The sequence below is a fragment of the Carya illinoinensis genome, chromosome 7 (genome assembly GCF_018687715.1).
Source record: "Carya illinoinensis cultivar Pawnee chromosome 7, C.illinoinensisPawnee_v1, whole genome shotgun sequence".
In the NCBI taxonomy this organism is placed as follows: Eukaryota; Viridiplantae; Streptophyta; class Magnoliopsida; order Fagales; family Juglandaceae; genus Carya; species Carya illinoinensis.
The window spans coordinates 43,192,094-43,208,852 of NC_056758.1; the positions used below are offsets into that span (position 1 = coordinate 43,192,094).

The following is a 16,759-nucleotide window of genomic DNA, read 5'->3' on the forward strand; positions in this document are numbered from 1 at the left end:
CTGTTATGACACGTTAAGAAAGTTAAAGTTACAATTATACCCTTATACCTAAAATTAAAATTATTAGAATTTCAATTTCGATATTTTTATTGTTTGAGTTTAATTTTGGATTTGTAGTTAGTTTTCTAATTTTTATAAATAGTGTGATTTTAAAATTTATATAAAATTATGTTAAATTCAATTAGGTCAAATGAGTTAATTTCGAAGCTTGTTTAATCCATTCTCATAAACAGTTTGAAATAGATCACGTTGTGTTATGTCAACTATATCTAATATTCACTAATGGGTTAAAACGGGTTGATACGACACGACATTAACGGGCCGTGTTAGAGTTTGATATTTTGATACGATAAACTTAACGAGTTGTGTTAGAGTTGATCTATATAGTAAAATATACATGCTTTGACACGACATGAACACAATCCGTTAACACGATTTGACACCCCTACTATAAATGTTATTTATCTTTTAGATTTTGTCGCTATTAATTATATTTATTAATGTGACAGATTATATTGAATCTTTTTCAACCTTCAAGTCAGCATTATACTGACGATAAGGCCAAAAACTTGACTTCACTAATTAAGTTAGAAATGTCATTTCTAATATATTAGTAAAGCAATCAATAAGACGAGATTAATGTATCTCAAAATATCGTTTTTTTTTTGGAAAATTATTTTTTGAATTTATAGGTATATTTAAGCTAACAGAACCATTAATTAATTATATATATATACTTCTTAAATAAATAATAACTTAAACACACTATATCAATAAAATAATTAAAAAAATAAATTTAAAATAAAGAAGATGGAGAAATAACAATGCAACATCCCAAATTCCTAATCGGATGGATCTTAACATCTAGATTCAAGATTCGCTTCAATCTTATCCCATTGATGTGTAAAATATTTTCTTAGTGGGGGCCACCTAGCTAACCACTTGACTCTCTGCTTTCGATAGCTTTGGTTTAAAAGTAAAAATAATTCAGGGATAAAAATATAAATATACAACAAAAACAAGAAAATTATTGTTCATTAATATTAATATGTAATAGACATTTATTATAATATATATATATATATATATATATATATATATATATATATGAAAAATTCTAGATGCAATCCCCGTTAGGACCTTCTTGGGCACGAAGTGCAACAAACAAACCATTTTATTACATCTCAGAAATGAACCTTCCCCTCCCCCTCCCTTCGAAGCATTTCAGAAGGGGATATTGTATTTCTTCCTCCCGCAAGGAAGATGAAGTGAAGGGCATTTGTGACCCACTGCCCCTTGCCAATGCTCAACTGAGAAGCTTGAATAAGACCGCAAGTGGCTAGGCAGTGACTTTAGGTCCTACTGCTCCAACAATAACAGTTGCTACTCCAATAGTTTGTTTTGGCAGAGAAAGGAAAGGACTGGAAGAAAATTGACGGGCAGTTGAAAACCATGAAGAATGATGTGATAGAGAAGGCAAAGAGGCCTTCTTCATTCAGAACAAGAGGTTTTAGGCTTGGGAATGGTCGCTTGGCAGTGGAGGAAGATAATCAAACTTAGAGGAAGCCATAACCCGTTGAAAGTAGCCGTCCTCATAAATTTGTTCAGTCAATTGTCTAATTCTTCAATTCGTTGAATTGTAGCAAAAGATGCTAATTTCTTGTTTGATTTATGATGATCCTTGTTGGTTTTAATTGTTGTTGATTTCGTGGCTTTACAATTTGTTCCTTAGGGATTGTTTTCTATTTGTTTGTTTGTTTGTTCATTTGGCATGAGGAACTAATTTGCTATATGTCATTCTATGTATCGGTTTCATATTTACTCCTATTGTTTGTTTTGTATTGGCTGACCCGCTAGATCGTTATGTTACCGGAAGAGAGATAAGAATGAAAGAGTTATGTGAGTCGCCTATAGGGAGGGAAGATAAAGTGAAAGACATTTTTTATATTTAAACAAAATTGTAGAGAAATGACATGAACACCAATTTCGTCAGCACGCAGGCCCTTAATGGGGACTTTGTGTTATATATATATATATATATATATGTATTATTATGATTATGAAAGGCAATGACATGCATGTGAATTTTTTCGAGGAAAAAGAAGCACAAAAGGTGCTTCGTAAAGTGGAGTACCGCCTGTTGTCCATCCACCCTCTAATTTCCTAAAGGTATTGAAGCGTACCTTTTCTCCTTTATAAGACTGAGAAAAATTAAAGTAACCTGAAACGTGTAGGAAATAATGTTCCAGTCCAACTTTGAGTTCCCCCATTTTTTTCTCCTTTTATCGGTCATTTTAACAGTCATAGGTAATTTGTGTCGTTTTAACTTTTTCATTCTTGCAAATTAGAACAACTTTTTAATATTATTTGTCTTTGATCATTTCCTTACATAATTTTATTTTTTACTGTTTTAATTTGAACATCACAAGTATAAAAGATTTACACACCAAGTGAGTCTATAATATTCATTGCTTCAAATTATTAGAGTTTATTTGATTATATAGTTTAGATGAGATATTTTGTTATAAATGATTTTAATATTATTTTTACTTTAAAATTAAAAAAAAATAAATTATTTATTATATTTTATATAAATAATTTAAAAGATTTATAATAATAAAATAAAATAAAATAATTTTATATAACCTATTAATAAATATCTTTAGATTTATATATTTTTCGACACACTCTCCTTTAATAACTGCCCACACGATTTTTGTGCACTTGTGCGCACTTTCGATATAAATTTGCTTTCCTCCTTTTGTCCACTTCTGCCTTATGGGATAGGAGATGCTGAGAGAGAGGGAGAGAGACAGGCAGACAGTTACAGAAGGAAAAAAATAATAAAAAAAAAGAACAGAAAATTAGAGAATTCAAAAACAAAACCATTTTAGGCTTCTCTCTCTTGTCCCCTTTCAAACCGCGAGACCAGGATTTCAACATTTCTGTATCATGTGTTCTTAGTCCATAGAAACAACAAACAATGAAGCTTCTTCTAATCTCCGTTTTGCTGTTTTACTGTCTTCGTAAACCCATTTGGGTTGGTGCCAGACCGGACACGCTTGCTCCATCCGTTTTGGCTTCTGTTTCCTCCCCAGCAGTCTCACCCGTTTCTTCAATTTCCACATCAATGGCTGCTTTTTCGCCAGGTAGTTTAATATTCGTACGCGCTTCATGGCAATGGGTACTTGTTTTTAAATGGGGTCATTAAACAAATCATTTCGAAATTAAAAAACAGCGACCAATATACAGTATTTTAATGCTGTCACAATGAAAGCCCATTCTTGTTGATTTTTTTCATTTATGGTTAAAATTAAACTCTTTTCTCCGATGTGGATTCTTCTCCATTTTTTCTTGCAATTGTAAAACTAAAACCCGGTCTCAAAAAAGTTCGAACTTTTTTAATTGACGAGATTTTGCAGTTTTGCTGAAGCTAATTTCTACAGTCTGTATTCCTTATGCAATTCAGGAATTGAGGCGGGAATTGAAGACGATCATGTGGATGCACACAAGAAAATGTTAATTGCGCTCATCGTTGCTTGCACTGCTCTTGCTGCAGGCATTTTGTCTTTGTTATGCCTGTGGATATATCGCAGGAAGTTCTCACGCAAGCCCCACAGAAGAAGTGCTCGGAACTCAGGTACATCCTTTTCAACGAAAACCCATTACTTTCTTGTACTTATTCATTAGTTGAGTTTTAGGTGAATTCGAATAAATTCTGATTTCGGTCTGAGGTTCTTTATTTTGTTTTCTCCGATCTTGTTGGTTTTTGAACTTGAAGATGCTGAGAAGGGACTTGCTTTACCTCCGTTTTTGACTAAATTTAGCTCCGTAACAATTGTTGGCAAGAAAGGATCTGTTCCATTGATTGACTATAAGCTTCTAGAAAAGGCAACGGACAATTTCCAGGATGGTAATATCTTGGGAGAGGGCGGATTTGGATGCGTTTACAAGGCTCAGTTGGATGATACCTTGAATGTTGCCGTTAAGAAGCTTAACTGTGAAAGTCAGGACGCCGAGAGGGAATTCGAGGTAATTCTTGTTTCTAATTCTAAACGGGGTTGTGTTTCATGAACTTTTGGCGTTATGACCATATTGTTCTGGTTTTGAACTCTCCTTTTGGATTTGCAGAACGAGGTTGATTTGTTAAGTAAAATTCAACATCCAAATGTAATTTCCTTACTGGGTTGCTGTATTCATTGCGATGCAAGATTTATTGTCTATGAACTGATGCAAAATGGATCTTTAGAAATTCAATTGCATGGTAAAACATACTAAACTTATTCTCTACTTTACAAATCCGTGAAAGTGCAATCAATAATGCTAATGTTTTTGTCTTTCAAATTTTATTGATATGTACTATGTAGGACCTTCTCATGGTTCAGCATTAACTTGGCACATGCGGATGAAAATAGCTCTTGATACAGCAAGGTAAGCTTGTTTCCCCAGTTTTTAAAATCCTTTTACTGTTGTTCGAGACTTGAATGTTAACAATTTGAAAACTGTTGACCAGAGGATTAGAATATCTGCATGAGCACTGCAATCCGCCGGTGATCCATAGAGATCTGAAATCATCTAATATACTTTTGGACTCCAACTTCAATGCCAAGGTAAAATATTTTAGAAATTTGTTGAAGTCTTTGATTTCCTTTATAATATTGCTGAAATTGTCTTAATATATTGCTACTTAACATTCTTACCATCTTCCATTTAACGAGCAATCTCTCTCTCTCTCTCTCTCTCTCTCTCTCTCTCTCTCTCTCTCTCATCAGCTTTCGGATTTTGGTCTTGCTGTAACTGATGTGGCCCAAAACAAGAACATCAAGCTTTCAGGCACTTTGGGTTACGTAGCCCCGGAATATCTTTTAGATGGTATGTAAAATTATAATAATTACTCACGGTATTCATATGTCTGACTGGTTGCTATTTCTCTAAATATGTAACTTCTCTTCCGTACCTTAAAAGAGTAATATGATTATCCTTTTGGATCTCTGACACCGCAATAATGTTATGAGACACTGCTGATTTTGATATGCATTTTCACTCACTGTGTCTTTTGATTAATCCATCTTAAGCACATGCACGTGTCCTATCACTTTAGTGCCTCTGGGTCAATCATGTTAAGCTTTTTATCTAGACAACCACTGAAAACTATTTCATCTAATTCTAACTGATTAAGTGCGTTTTAAGACTGATGTAGTTTTAATTTCCAGGTAAATTGACGGATAAGAGTGATGTCTATGCTTTTGGAGTTGTGCTTCTAGAGATTCTGTTAGGAAGAAGGCCCGTGGAAAAACTGGCACCAGCTCAGTGCCAATCTATTGTCACATGGGTATGCCCAACCCTCAAATCCCCAGTTTCTTTTTTTGTTTTTTTGGTGTGGATTGCAATAAAAGCCTGAACTCCAGAAGTTAATGCAATAGTATTTATGGATGCAGGCCATGCCTCAGCTCACAGACAGATCTAAACTCCCAAACATTGTGGATCCTGTGATCAAAGATACAATGGATCTGAAACATTTATACCAGGTTTGTGAACTATAGAAGTGTTTGTTCCCCAGTAATACTTTCTTTCCGCACTTTAAAATAGTTAACCCCTTTTTACTTTTTCATCTTAGACTGGCTATTATACTGATATTCTACTATTCTATTGGGTAGAACTTGGATACTTCAAATCAATAGCTACTGACCATAACTAACTTTTGCTTGGTCTGGTCTTACAGATTATTATTATTTTGTTCTTTTCCTTGTTGATTTAGTCTTAATTTGCAGTTTGGTTGGTGTAACGAGTGACAAACTGAGGTGAACCGTGAAATTCAGTTCGGTAGTTCATCCCTTTTGGCTTGATAAACTTGATCATTGTGGCTGGCATGTGTAGCAACTTGGGACCGAGACTGAATTATTTTTATTGGGCGTTCAATCACATTTTGAACTGATTGTACCAATAATATGAAATGCTCGTGCAGGTCGCTGCTGTAGCTGTGCTATGTGTGCAAGCAGAACCAAGCTACCGGCCACTAATAACAGATGTCTTGCACTCTCTCGTTCCTCTTGTCCCCGTTGAACTTGGTGGCACACTAAGGGTTGCACAAGCAACACGACCAGCACCTCCTGCTGACTTGGCGGTGCTGCCTTCTGGTCAATGATTCAGAGCGACCGTATGTTTGTTCAAGTGATGCCCATGCATTTTCGCTGATGTCCTCCATTGCGTATCCACATCAGTTAGGTTGCTCTGCTTATACGTGATGGCTTTCTCAAGTCAATGGTCTGATGGTGAAGGGAAGTTTGGCCTGGCTGGAGTGGAAGTATTGGATTGTTTCTCGCATTTGGAAATTGAAGCAATTTAGATTTCGTGTTTCTGAAAGTTACTTGTGCATACGAGTCCATCCAGGAGAACGATTCCATTTTTAACCCCTTTTCTCACCATTTTCTGTTGTATGGATTAGCGAATTTGCGAGAATGTAAAACTCTTATTTTTCTTTCAATATTGCTACTAGTGCAGATATAAAAGCTCCAAGTTTTTGCTCTGTTGGAAAATGGTGTAAGTAGTCTTCAAAGAAAACGTAGGACGCCATAATTTCCCATTTGAAGATGTCCTGAATGCAATACGTGGAGCCATCAATGTCTGGGCAACCGGTCCCAAAACACCGTTCGACTTCGATCACATTCGCATGAAAACGCGTGCATAGGCATGTGTGTGCACGCAGATTTTGAATTAGATGCTGCTAATCATCCAATATGGACCAATATACACACAACCACATCATACTCGAGCATTATCCAACACCATCCCATTTAAAGACAGTTTCACAGTATCAATATAAGCAATCTTTATAGATTATATATGTGAATTCACATTAATTACTGACTGAAATTCCTCTTGCGATAACAAATCTACCAAATCGCCTCAATTTGAACTTCAAATACAAAAGATTTCCGACAGGCCAAAAGAGCACATATTATTACACTATATCTTCAATCATACTCAGTAACTAGGTTGCATATTGTGTTCTCCAAAAACTCTAAAGCTATGCTTCTAATATGGAGGTCTGTATCCATTCACTTCAACTGACATTGTGGAATGAATCAACGATGGCATCAGCAAGGTAATCACATTTGGCCAAAGATAATCCAGCCAAGGATATCCTTCCATCTTTTGTCATGTATACATGCCACTTGCTCGTCATATTCGCACTCTGATCAGACAGGAGATATAACATTATACAACCAAGAAACAGCTATGTGCATCATTGCGTTGCAAGAGTGCAATTTCACAGTAGTCACCAATATACGGTATCGAGGTATTAGATATTGCAACTGGTTTGAGGTATGTGTGATATTGCAACTGGTTTGAGGTATGTGTGCAGGCCAGTGGACCAGTCATAAATTCAGAAACTTGTGACAAGATGCAAAAATTGTTTGTGATAAATACGGAAGCAGATTCTCATGAATATAAAAGAAAAGCAATTGGTGTAAAGGGAATATACACATTATGAAACGCTCCAAGGCCCAAATCACATTTGAGACTATATTTCAAATTGACTACTCAATGATATAATTGAAACCATTATAAAGAGCAAGAATTTCTCCTTTCCAAGCAAGGTGTGATCTCATACACCACCTACCTTATCAGTCAATATGGGTAATCACAATCTCTCTCTCCCCCCCCCCCCCCCTTCTCTCTTCCTCATGAATTCCCGATGTTCTCAGCCAATTCATCCTAGGTGGCACTGCTCATGTCCCACATAATATATTTATGGTTGAGATGATAGGTTTTGATACTATTTGTAACGCTCCAAGGGAGGCTCAATCTATATCTGGGCCTATACTCCAAAAGGAATAGTCAATGATACAATTGAAGCCTTATTGGAACTATTATAAAGAGCAAGAACTTCTCCTTTCCAAATATTATGGGATCCTATACAAATATTATAGGATCCTATACACCACTTACCCTTATCAGTCAATATGGGGGTATAAAACATTAAATTTGACTAGATGCCAGAGAATTTGCCTACAAGTCAGCACGTACAGGGGAGACGAATCAATGAGTGGAAATGGAGCAAATATTACTATAATTAAAAAAACAAGATCTGGGAAACAATCAATTTTAAAGGCAAAAACTTTGTATGTTTTGATGGATGTTGAAAAGAAATTACCTGATCTATGTTCAGGCCAGTGAATGAGAACATGCCAATCTGCTTAAGTATAAATGACCAATCCTTCCCACTCTTGTCTTTTGCAGAGAGGCTATCATAAAGTTTCTGTCTCACGTTCTTTATCCTCCCAGCCATCATTTCCATTTCTGCTTTCCATTCATTGAAGAGAGCTGGGTCACCAACAACATTGGCAACAATCCTTGCCCCATGAATTGGAGGATTGGAGTACATTGGTCGAGCAAGCCTTTTCAGTTGGCTTTTCACCCTGAAAACATATAAACTATACCCATCAGGTGGTCTTCAATCAATAAATTACACTTTATTTCCACTTTAAAGTTATAAGGCTTTGGGAGCTATTCATCATTTTATTTAGGCATGATAACCCTAGAGGAGCCAGAAGTGGATGTGTTCTTGAAACAGAAAGTTTATTTAACTCAACCATTTGAAGAAACACAAGGGGGAAACCAATGATGTGAAAAACCAGCTCTTGGCATAACAACTGCCCACCTTCTATTTACTTTAGTAATGTAAAAGCAGACCACCGGGATTGGAGTAATGTGATGCATATACAAGTTTTTAACACCAATATCAAATTTCCAGAAAGAAGAGCATGGGCATGCTTGTGCAGTTTTTTGTGATACCTCATATGATAAGGATAAGGGTAGGTGATGTATGAGATCCTACATTGCTTGGAAAGGAAAAGTTCTTAATTTTTATAAGATTCCAATAGGGCTTCAATTGTATCATTGACTAGTCCTTTTAGAATATAGGTCACGTGGTTTGGGCATTTCATTAGGGTGTTACAAATTGGCATCAGAGCCTATTCCAATTAGAAATGTGGGACTTGAACGGTGCCACCTATAACGGACAAACCTGACGAGGATGTTGGAAATTTAAGGGGGGAGATTATGATACCCCATATGATAAGTGTAGGTGATGTATGAGATCCCACATTGCTTGGGAATGAGATGTTCTTGCTCTTTATAAGGTTCTAATGGGGCTCCAATTGTATTATTGATTAGTTCTTTTGGTATATAGGTCATGTGGTTTGGGTCTTCCATTTGGATGTTACAAAAATGATATGCTAAGTGTCATTACTTATATAGGTGACTGTGTTAGAGCGCTAATGGTGGGAATTCTAATTTAACTATTGACCATAAAGTGAAGAAACCATAGGATATCTGGTTCAACGGACCTTGCTGCCGCATCTGCCGATGAGCAGACAACATTGATTGCTCCAATCCTCTCTGCATACAGACCCAAATTTTTACTATATGACTGGGCAACCAGAAGCTCCATACCCCGCGCAGCAAATAATCTCACTGATGCTGCATCTGCATCAAGGCTTCCACTAGCAAAACCCTAATGCATTGATAAGTATACATTTAAACACACAAAGCAGAAAGTTCCCAATTACAGGGGAAAAAAAGAAAGAAAAATGCCTATGCTGTGGATGAAAAAGCGTTTAATATATAATACACCAATGAAATCTTGAAAGTTTCCTTCACAAATAAGGTATCAAAATTCACAACTTGGCAAACCCTACAACCATACCTGGTATGCAACATCAAAAAATGGTATATGGCTCTTTGCTTGAATGACATTAGCAATTTTTTCCCACTGTTCAGGGGTTGGATCGATGCCAGTTGGGTTGTGAGCACATCCATGAAGTAACACAAAAGACCCTTCGGGGGCAGCCTGAAAACAGAACAAAATATTATTCGCAACTGGATTAAGAGAAGTCAATTTAAGACAAATTAAGGGATCCAATTTTTAATTGAAGCATGGATGTTAAGATAAAAGATGTTAACACCTTAATTGATAAAATAAAAACTCCAAAAAACACAAACTACACCAAGATGGAACCTTTATGTCAGCAACCATCCCCTCAAAGTCCAGACCAACTGTTTTTGGATCATAGTATCGGTATTCAGACCACGGAACTCTAGAATCATTGAAAATATTCTTGTGATTACCTGCAAAACGATTTTGTTGACCATGAAGAGTCAATGCCATACCCTCAAGAAAAATTTCACGTAAAAGTGCAAGTAAATGACTGCACACACCCCAAGTTGGAGATGATATTAGAACTTTAGTCCCAGGAAAATATCGTTCGATCAGAGCAGCAGCTAGTCGAAGAGAACCAGTTCCAGAAAGACCTTGAACAGTAGCAACCTGAAAAAAAAAAATATAAGGGTGGTTTAATCTTATATATAAATAAGAACCAAAATAAAATATCACATTCTTTGAAAACAATCAGGACCATTTAAATTCCCACGTACTCTTTGCTGCTTTATTACAGGGTTGTCTGCTCCAAATAATAACTCAGCAGTCACCTTATTGAATGCAGCCAAACCTTCGATTGGGAGATACTAAACATTATCATGAAACTACAGTAAGTGATCTGATGCGAGAATAATGACTGCAGGTCATCGATATACATTTGAGGAAATTGAGATACCTCTTTGTTTTCTCCCCTTTCCACCATAAGATTCTCTGCCTAGAAAAGTAAAGTTTCAATATAATTAATTTAAACTCAATTTGCTTGTCAAAGAACCAGTTCTCAGTTTTGTCAGTACGAAGAAAATTTTCAAAAAGAGTAAAATTGAGTATACCGAAAAAAAAAAAAAAAAAAAAAAACAGAGAGATTATACTTTATGAGATATATATCGATATGTGAGGGAAAAAGTCAGACCTTCTTGACAACATCCAGAACATAAGGTTGTAGCTCTTCCGTTCTATAGGCCCCAACTCCGAGGTTGAGCTTGCTTTCGTGTGTATCTGCCCTAAAAGCTTCAGATACTCCAAGAATTGGATCAGGAGGAGCCATTGTGACACTCTCAAAACGAGAAGCATTAACCGCAGCCACCATAGATATTCGACAAAAAGACTGCATAACAGAAATGACGAACTCAGATCTAACAAGTAACAACCAATCATGAAATATTGCCTATATTGGAAAGCAAAGTAAGGCATGAACATTCTAGAAACTACTAACAGAACCCAACACCTACGAAAGAGAAAACCGCAGATCAACTTGATATAAGACTAGACGGGAAAAGAAAAAAAAGATAAATTCAATGTGAACACCTTAAAATATGTTTTTTTCATTTGTAAAAGTCCATGTTAAAGAGGGTAACTGTTGATCAGAATGCGCAAAGCATAATTCAAGTTCAGAACTAACTTATCCAAGATTACATTGCCAGGGCAGGCGACGGCGTTTTATACCTTCGTGTTAATAAAGGGATTGCCTTTCGCCTTGTTGAAGCTCAGGCCAGCACTTCCGACCTTTAATTTCCCCTGTTCACATTATAACAATATGTTAATGATGTACAACATAATAATGACGCCAGAGCACCGAGAAAACATAAGAAGAGAATTCAAGAAGAGGAAATTCCTTTCCATTATTCTCAACATCGATCTTTATATCTTAGCATATATACAAACAACATGCCCGGTCCCCTTTTTGAATGTCCGGATCCTAAAAATGAAAACCCAAACTCTGATTCATTTTATTTTTCAACCTTTTAACGGTAAGCAAGACGAAACATCCCCTTCGGATATACAAAGATTGTAATCCGAATTGAAAACAAGTAATACCTTGAGATTCTCAAGCGGCGAGAGTGACGCGGATAGGGATGCTGATGCTACAGAAAGCATTGTTGAAGCCATCCGGAAACAACAACTGTGAAAACAGAACGATCAGATCGACAGCAAAACGAGAGTCGCCAAAATAGTAAAATCAAAAGAAAACCCAAGCGAATTGGCGAAGTACAGAAATGAGAAAAATAGGATCCAAATGAGTTCAAAACACACTGTATTGCCGGAGAGAGGGCGATGAGTAGGAAGGAGAAGCCCCGGGTCGCGTAAATCAACGTTGGAATTGGAAACAAGAGAGCCTGGATAAAGCGAGTGTGAAGAAATTAAACGCTGTATTGGGTTGTCATTTTTCAGTATCTACAAGGCTAATATAGCAATTATGATTAAAAAAAAAAAAACAGAAAGGGGAAAAGCCGTACTTGGCATCCGTTTTCACGCCACGTGTTGGTGATGTCTGGATAAAACGTTGGAAAATGACAGTTGCAACCCAAATACAATCCGAAAGTAAATTCATTTGATGCATAAATTTGTAAAAAATACTGATATATTTAAATTCTGCTTTCATTGTTGAGTTTTATTAAAAGTGATTTTTATTAGCCTACTAAATACATTATTAATGTAGAGACTTATCATTATTGTGAAGAACTTGTTAGGAGGCCACTTTGGCAAATTTTGTTAAACAGAGAATGAAACAAAAGACCATACCGAAACTTTTTTTTTTTTTGATAAATATGACCATACCGAAACTTTTATTGGTAAATCATACATATCGAAGAATTTAAGTAAAATTTTTGAAAGAATTTGTTGAAATATAATTTAATTAAAAATAGCATTAAAAAGGCTAGTCAGCAGTATGTTCAAGTTTGAGAAGCAGGGAGTCAATAACCTCCTTTCTGGCCTGCGCAAGAAAGGAAGGTATCTGTCTAATGACTGCTGATCATGACTTGTCGGAGCTGAATCGTGCAGTTGAGCTAGCTTAACGTTGCAAGTACCCCACCATCTTCTAGGATTTTTGGTACATTCCCACCCATAATTCAACATGAATACCACGAAGATTTGGTTATCTTTCTTCTTTCGATTTTCTAATAAAAGAGAAAGTAGTGATTGAATTGTACTCAACAGAAACATCTTATAAAGAACTGCAGTCCAAAGGATTGATTTCCCTTTTTATTTTATTTTAATCGTTTTTTGATCTTTGTAGGCAAGCTAACATCATATAAACATTCACATATAGACTATGAATAACGCATACCAGTCGCCCATCATCACAGGTTCACTGTCTACCCTCATCTAAAAACCCATTATGCATCCGGTACAAAACCCCATTTCAATTGTAATGATCTCTCTCTCTCTCTCTCTCTCTCTCTCAAAGATAACAGATCATCAAGAAAATGAACCACCTTAAGAGGTGGTTCGTGTTTAGAGCCAAGAAGATTAGTTAGCAATACAAAAACATCATAGATATTTGAATCGATTACAAAACATCATACTGGCCGTTAGAGAAATCGTTCCACTACATATTATACGTGAGCAAAGTTGGCAAACTCCTACAAAGATAAGTATACATTCTCTTATGCTACCAAGTTTGAACACTAACTCCATATAGGCCTACACACCGACTCGTCCAAACCAGAATTTGGACCCGATCCGATCCAACTGATAAGGTGGCACACAACTCCTCGACCCGACCAGAACCGTAACGTTCGGATCGGGTCGAACCCGTTCTCCTTACTCTCCTTTCAATCCTCCCCTCCCCCTTTAGTAAGCTTCGATTTCTTATAAATATCAAGCAGTAATCCAACTAATATGACAACCAAGGCGGATGCTATAACACAAAACAGAACAACTTTACCTACAAATATCCCTCTTTGACTATGGTTTGTAGTACAAATATCTATCCTATAACTTATGAGCACTATAGGTTCTTGGTCAACATAGAGTCCCTTGTTTCCAAGAAATGCTTTTCCTCCACCCATGGTCAAAAGATAAGATGGAACTCTTCCTGATAGCCAATTTTGAGACAAATCGATGGAGTTTAGCTTCAATTTCCCTAAAATTTTCGGAATCAAACCTGTAAGTTCATTACCAACAAGAATCAGAGATTTCAACGAGGTCATCGAAGAAAATGTTTGCAGGATGTTACTGGTCAAAGAATTCAAGGCGAGACTCAAGTTGACCAGACTCGCACAGTTACCCAATTTGGGTGGTATTGATCCTGTCAAAGAATTCTTTTCCAGGTGCAAAGAAGACAATTGTTTCAGAGCACCAATTTTAGAAGGTATTTCAACAACAACTCTGTGGCAGTCGCAACTGCCATGATGTCGTTGGATCCGAAGTCAATATGAAAAAGATGAGAAGAGGTTGGGATGGACCACTTTTGAGAAGGAAGTTTTACTGCAATTTGGCCCTTCACTCACCGTTAATCATCATGGGCAATTGGCCAAATTGAAGTAAGAATGAAAGGTCCACCACTACATAGAAGAATTTCGACAATTGCAAACACTTATGAGAGGATGGTTCGAAGAGGCATTTGCGGGTACATTCATTGATGGCTTAAAGCTTTGTTTAGCCAAGGAAATTAAGTTGAAGCAACCTACAAGAATTCAAGAAATGATGAGAATGGCCGAGATACTTGAGGAGAGTAATACCGTGGAAAGAAAGTTTTTCGAGGATGTGGGGAGTAAAGCCTAAAAAACTTTACAAACCAAATCACTTTGAAAAAGTAAAATGGCGGGGGAGGTTTCTAAACCTAAGTAATATGAGGCTAAGAAACTTTCTAGAGAAGAAGTTCAATAAAGGATTAAAAAGGGGCTATGCTTCAAGTGTGAAGATAAGTGGAGCAAGGAGCACTCTTTTCCAGACTCGCACAGTTACCCAGTTCGAGCGGTATTGATCCTGTCAAAGAATTCTTTTCCAGGAGCAAAGAAGACAATTATTTCAGAGGGTATTTTAACAACAACTCAGTGGCTGCAACAACTATCATGATGCTCCAGCAGGAGCCCTTTATCATGTATAGGGGTGTGGCCGGAGCAAGAGATTTTAGACTGATTTCGAAAGGTGTTAGGGATTTTGAGGACGAGACAGAAATGGAGAATAGTGATGCGTTAATTCTTTTTCTTTGTGACCTCGGGTCACGAGTTCATCAGTTTCGAAGTGTATTAACCCGGTAAAGGATTTGACGACTAAAGTCAAGTGGGCCCATGTTGGGCCTTTCGGACTGATCAGGCCAGGCCCTTTTATGCACAGCCCTAACTCCATATGCAGAGAATGGGGGGACTACGGAATTTGGTTTAAGATAGGCATAATTCAACCCGAGCAACTAGATTTGGATAAATGTAATAGAAACCGTGTAGTTTGGGCATAATTCAGCCCAAGCAACTAGATTTGGATAAATGTAATAGAAACCGTGTAGTTTGGGCATCTAATGCAAATCTTTTCAGATAAAAGAGGACACCAGATGGAATCTGATTTAAGTACAGCATAATGATAGTAAAAGTTGATTAAGTACACAACCATGCTGGGAAACGACTTGCAAATTTCAAGTTTCTTCGCGGACAAGATAAAAATACACAAAACTCATGCACTGGATCAAGAACTTATCATGGCTAAAGCACTACTCTCAATCCAAAAAGTCAAATCTTAAAGCGGTTGAGCAAACAGAAGCTCCTGAACCACCGATGTAAACAGAAAGAAAGGAATGCGGTCCATCGCCCAAAACTTACGCATGCATAAATTCGAGATTATTAAAAAGGTAATAAGATCGTACCATGTCAAGAAACCAAGATCAACACTTCATTTCAAATTCCTCAAAACATTAACCTTACAAAAAGGTTCCTTGGAAGGAAATAAAAAATGAAGCTCATCAAAACATAAAAGATCCATAAACACCGTATCAAAATTTCAATAATGAAACAAAGGCACAGAGTATCCAAAATTCTCAGAACCCGAGCTTGGTACGACGCCAGTGCCTGCGCTTCGCATTGTACCTGAAAGAAACCAGAACGATAGGAACCATTAGGATTTAAGATAAACGGAGAAGAGAATTTAGAGAGAGAAATAAAAAGAGGAATGGTGAGGGGAAATGGGAAACAAACCTGATCGTATTGTCCGTTCTCATCCGGATCCAGTGTGGGATGGGCCTGTTCTGGCGCATCTTCTTCGCAAGTTTTTTCTTTATCATGAAAGTTTTGTGAGACGGCTGCACGTATGCATAAACATCAAAACCCAAATCCAAATCTCCGTGTTTTTAACAAAATAGAAAGACGAGAGAGAAAGAAAGAGAGTACCATTTTCGATGACGGAGGTCGCGGCTGCGGATGCTTGGAGAGAGAGGAAGCAGCAAAAACCCTAGGTTAAGAAAGAGATACCCTAGGGCTATGATTGGGAAAGATGGGCCTTTTATATGAAACGTGGAAAGAATTAAGACAATGTTTTAGGTCGGTTGGGCAATATTTCAATTAGGCCCAGACCAGTCTAGTTCTTCAACATCGAAGTGGGCTAACCCTTTACCGTCGTAGGCCCAATTCCCTAAATATTAACAACGGTACACCTATGACCTTGTGAAAGAAAGTTGGGGAGAATGTCATTTTAAAATTTCCCGTTTTTTGGTATTATTTATTTTTAGTGATTTTTGCCTATTTTTGGTTCAACTAAGTCGAAGGAAAAAATGTACTTATATTTCAAAACCATAAAAAGACATAATAACCTTAAAACCATATTAAAAAAAATGTGTCTAATTAGTCTGACATGTTTAGTTGTTCAGACATAATAACTTAAAAAACCATCTCGTATTTAATTAGAGAGAGACAAAATTAGTTTCAGTTCATTGAGCTTTTAATAGGGTAGCCTGTTTTCAATCTAACGCTTCCAGGACCATAACATTCAAACAACATAAGAAAATAAATTCATTTTATGTATTTAATTTTATTAGCGTTCTCGGAAGAAATTATATCCATATTATAATGCTGCTTTCTTAGATCCCCTATTTGGGGCTCAATTGGA

General features: G+C 36.7%; 3 protein-coding genes across 6 annotated transcripts; 1 reads left to right on the forward strand and 2 right to left on the reverse strand.

Annotated features, from left to right (window-relative positions):
- Window positions 1–2,781: 2,781 nt before the first annotated feature.
- Window positions 2,782–6,527, forward strand: LOC122315747 (probable receptor-like protein kinase At1g80640). Of its 2 annotated transcripts, none has more exons than XM_043131872.1 (10): window positions 2,782–3,149; window positions 3,470–3,640; window positions 3,782–4,032; window positions 4,132–4,264; window positions 4,368–4,431; window positions 4,514–4,610; window positions 4,773–4,872; window positions 5,214–5,332; window positions 5,439–5,528; window positions 5,772–5,959. In XM_043131872.1, the coding sequence occupies exons 1-10, from the start codon at window positions 2,984–2,986 to the stop codon at window positions 5,790–5,792; spliced, it is 1,212 nt and encodes a 403-aa protein (XP_042987806.1). In that variant the 5' UTR covers window positions 2,782–2,983; the 3' UTR covers window positions 5,793–5,959. The 2 variants fall into 2 exon arrangements, with proteins under 2 accessions (XP_042987806.1, XP_042987805.1); XM_043131871.1 differs by lacking the exon at window positions 5,772–5,959 and adding an exon at window positions 5,966–6,527 and having other exon boundaries at window positions 2,784–3,149.
- A 277-nt stretch (window positions 6,528–6,804) lies between these two features.
- Window positions 6,805–12,129, reverse strand: LOC122315746 (aspartate aminotransferase P2, mitochondrial). Of its 3 annotated transcripts, none has more exons than XM_043131868.1 (12): window positions 11,975–12,129; window positions 11,759–11,843; window positions 11,387–11,458; window positions 10,854–11,048; window positions 10,620–10,658; window positions 10,441–10,530; window positions 10,225–10,333; window positions 10,025–10,134; window positions 9,713–9,856; window positions 9,354–9,520; window positions 8,159–8,423; window positions 6,805–7,195 (listed from the first exon to the last, which is right to left on the reverse strand). In XM_043131868.1, the coding sequence occupies exons 2-12, from the start codon at window positions 11,828–11,830 to the stop codon at window positions 7,064–7,066; spliced, it is 1,395 nt and encodes a 464-aa protein (XP_042987802.1). In that variant the 5' UTR covers window positions 11,831–11,843; window positions 11,975–12,129; the 3' UTR covers window positions 6,805–7,063. The 3 variants fall into 3 exon arrangements, with proteins under 3 accessions (XP_042987802.1, XP_042987803.1, XP_042987804.1); XM_043131869.1 differs by lacking the exon at window positions 11,975–12,129 and adding an exon at window positions 11,934–11,952; XM_043131870.1 differs by lacking the exon at window positions 6,805–7,195 and adding an exon at window positions 7,847–8,013.
- A 3,397-nt stretch (window positions 12,130–15,526) lies between these two features.
- Window positions 15,527–16,179, reverse strand: LOC122315748 (60S ribosomal protein L39-3). The gene is made up of 3 exons (XM_043131873.1): window positions 16,045–16,179; window positions 15,853–15,956; window positions 15,527–15,744 (listed from the first exon to the last, which is right to left on the reverse strand). Exons 1-3 carry the CDS (start codon window positions 16,045–16,047, stop codon window positions 15,696–15,698), a joined length of 156 nt encoding a protein of 51 aa, XP_042987807.1. The 5' UTR covers window positions 16,048–16,179; the 3' UTR covers window positions 15,527–15,695.
- Window positions 16,180–16,759: the final 580 nt, after the last annotated feature.

Bases quoted from the DNA above. Each gene is read 5' to 3' on its own strand.
- LOC122315746 (XM_043131868.1), bottom strand. From the start codon at position 11,830: ATGGCTTCAACAATGCTTTCTGTAGCATCAGCATCCCTATCCGCGTCA. The intron at 10,659-10,853 runs GTCTGACTTTTT...TTACTTTTCTAG, and splicing joins TTCTGGATGTTGTCAAGAAG to GCAGAGAATCTTATGGTGGA. The intron at 8,424-9,353 runs GTCCGTTGAACC...ATATGTTTTCAG, and splicing joins TCGGCAGATGCGGCAGCAAG to GGTGAAAAGCCAACTGAAAA.
- LOC122315747 (XM_043131871.1), top strand. From the start codon at position 2,984: ATGAAGCTTCTTCTAATCTCCGTTTTGCTGTTTTACTGTCTTCGTAAA. The intron at 4,611-4,772 runs GTAAAATATTTT...CTCTCTCATCAG, and splicing joins ACTCCAACTTCAATGCCAAG to CTTTCGGATTTTGGTCTTGC. The intron at 4,873-5,213 runs GTATGTAAAATT...TTTAATTTCCAG, and splicing joins CCCGGAATATCTTTTAGATG to GTAAATTGACGGATAAGAGT.
- LOC122315748 (XM_043131873.1), bottom strand. The intron at 15,745-15,852 runs GTTTGTTTCCCA...GGTTTCTTTCAG, and splicing joins AGAACGGACAATACGATCAG to GTACAATGCGAAGCGCAGGC.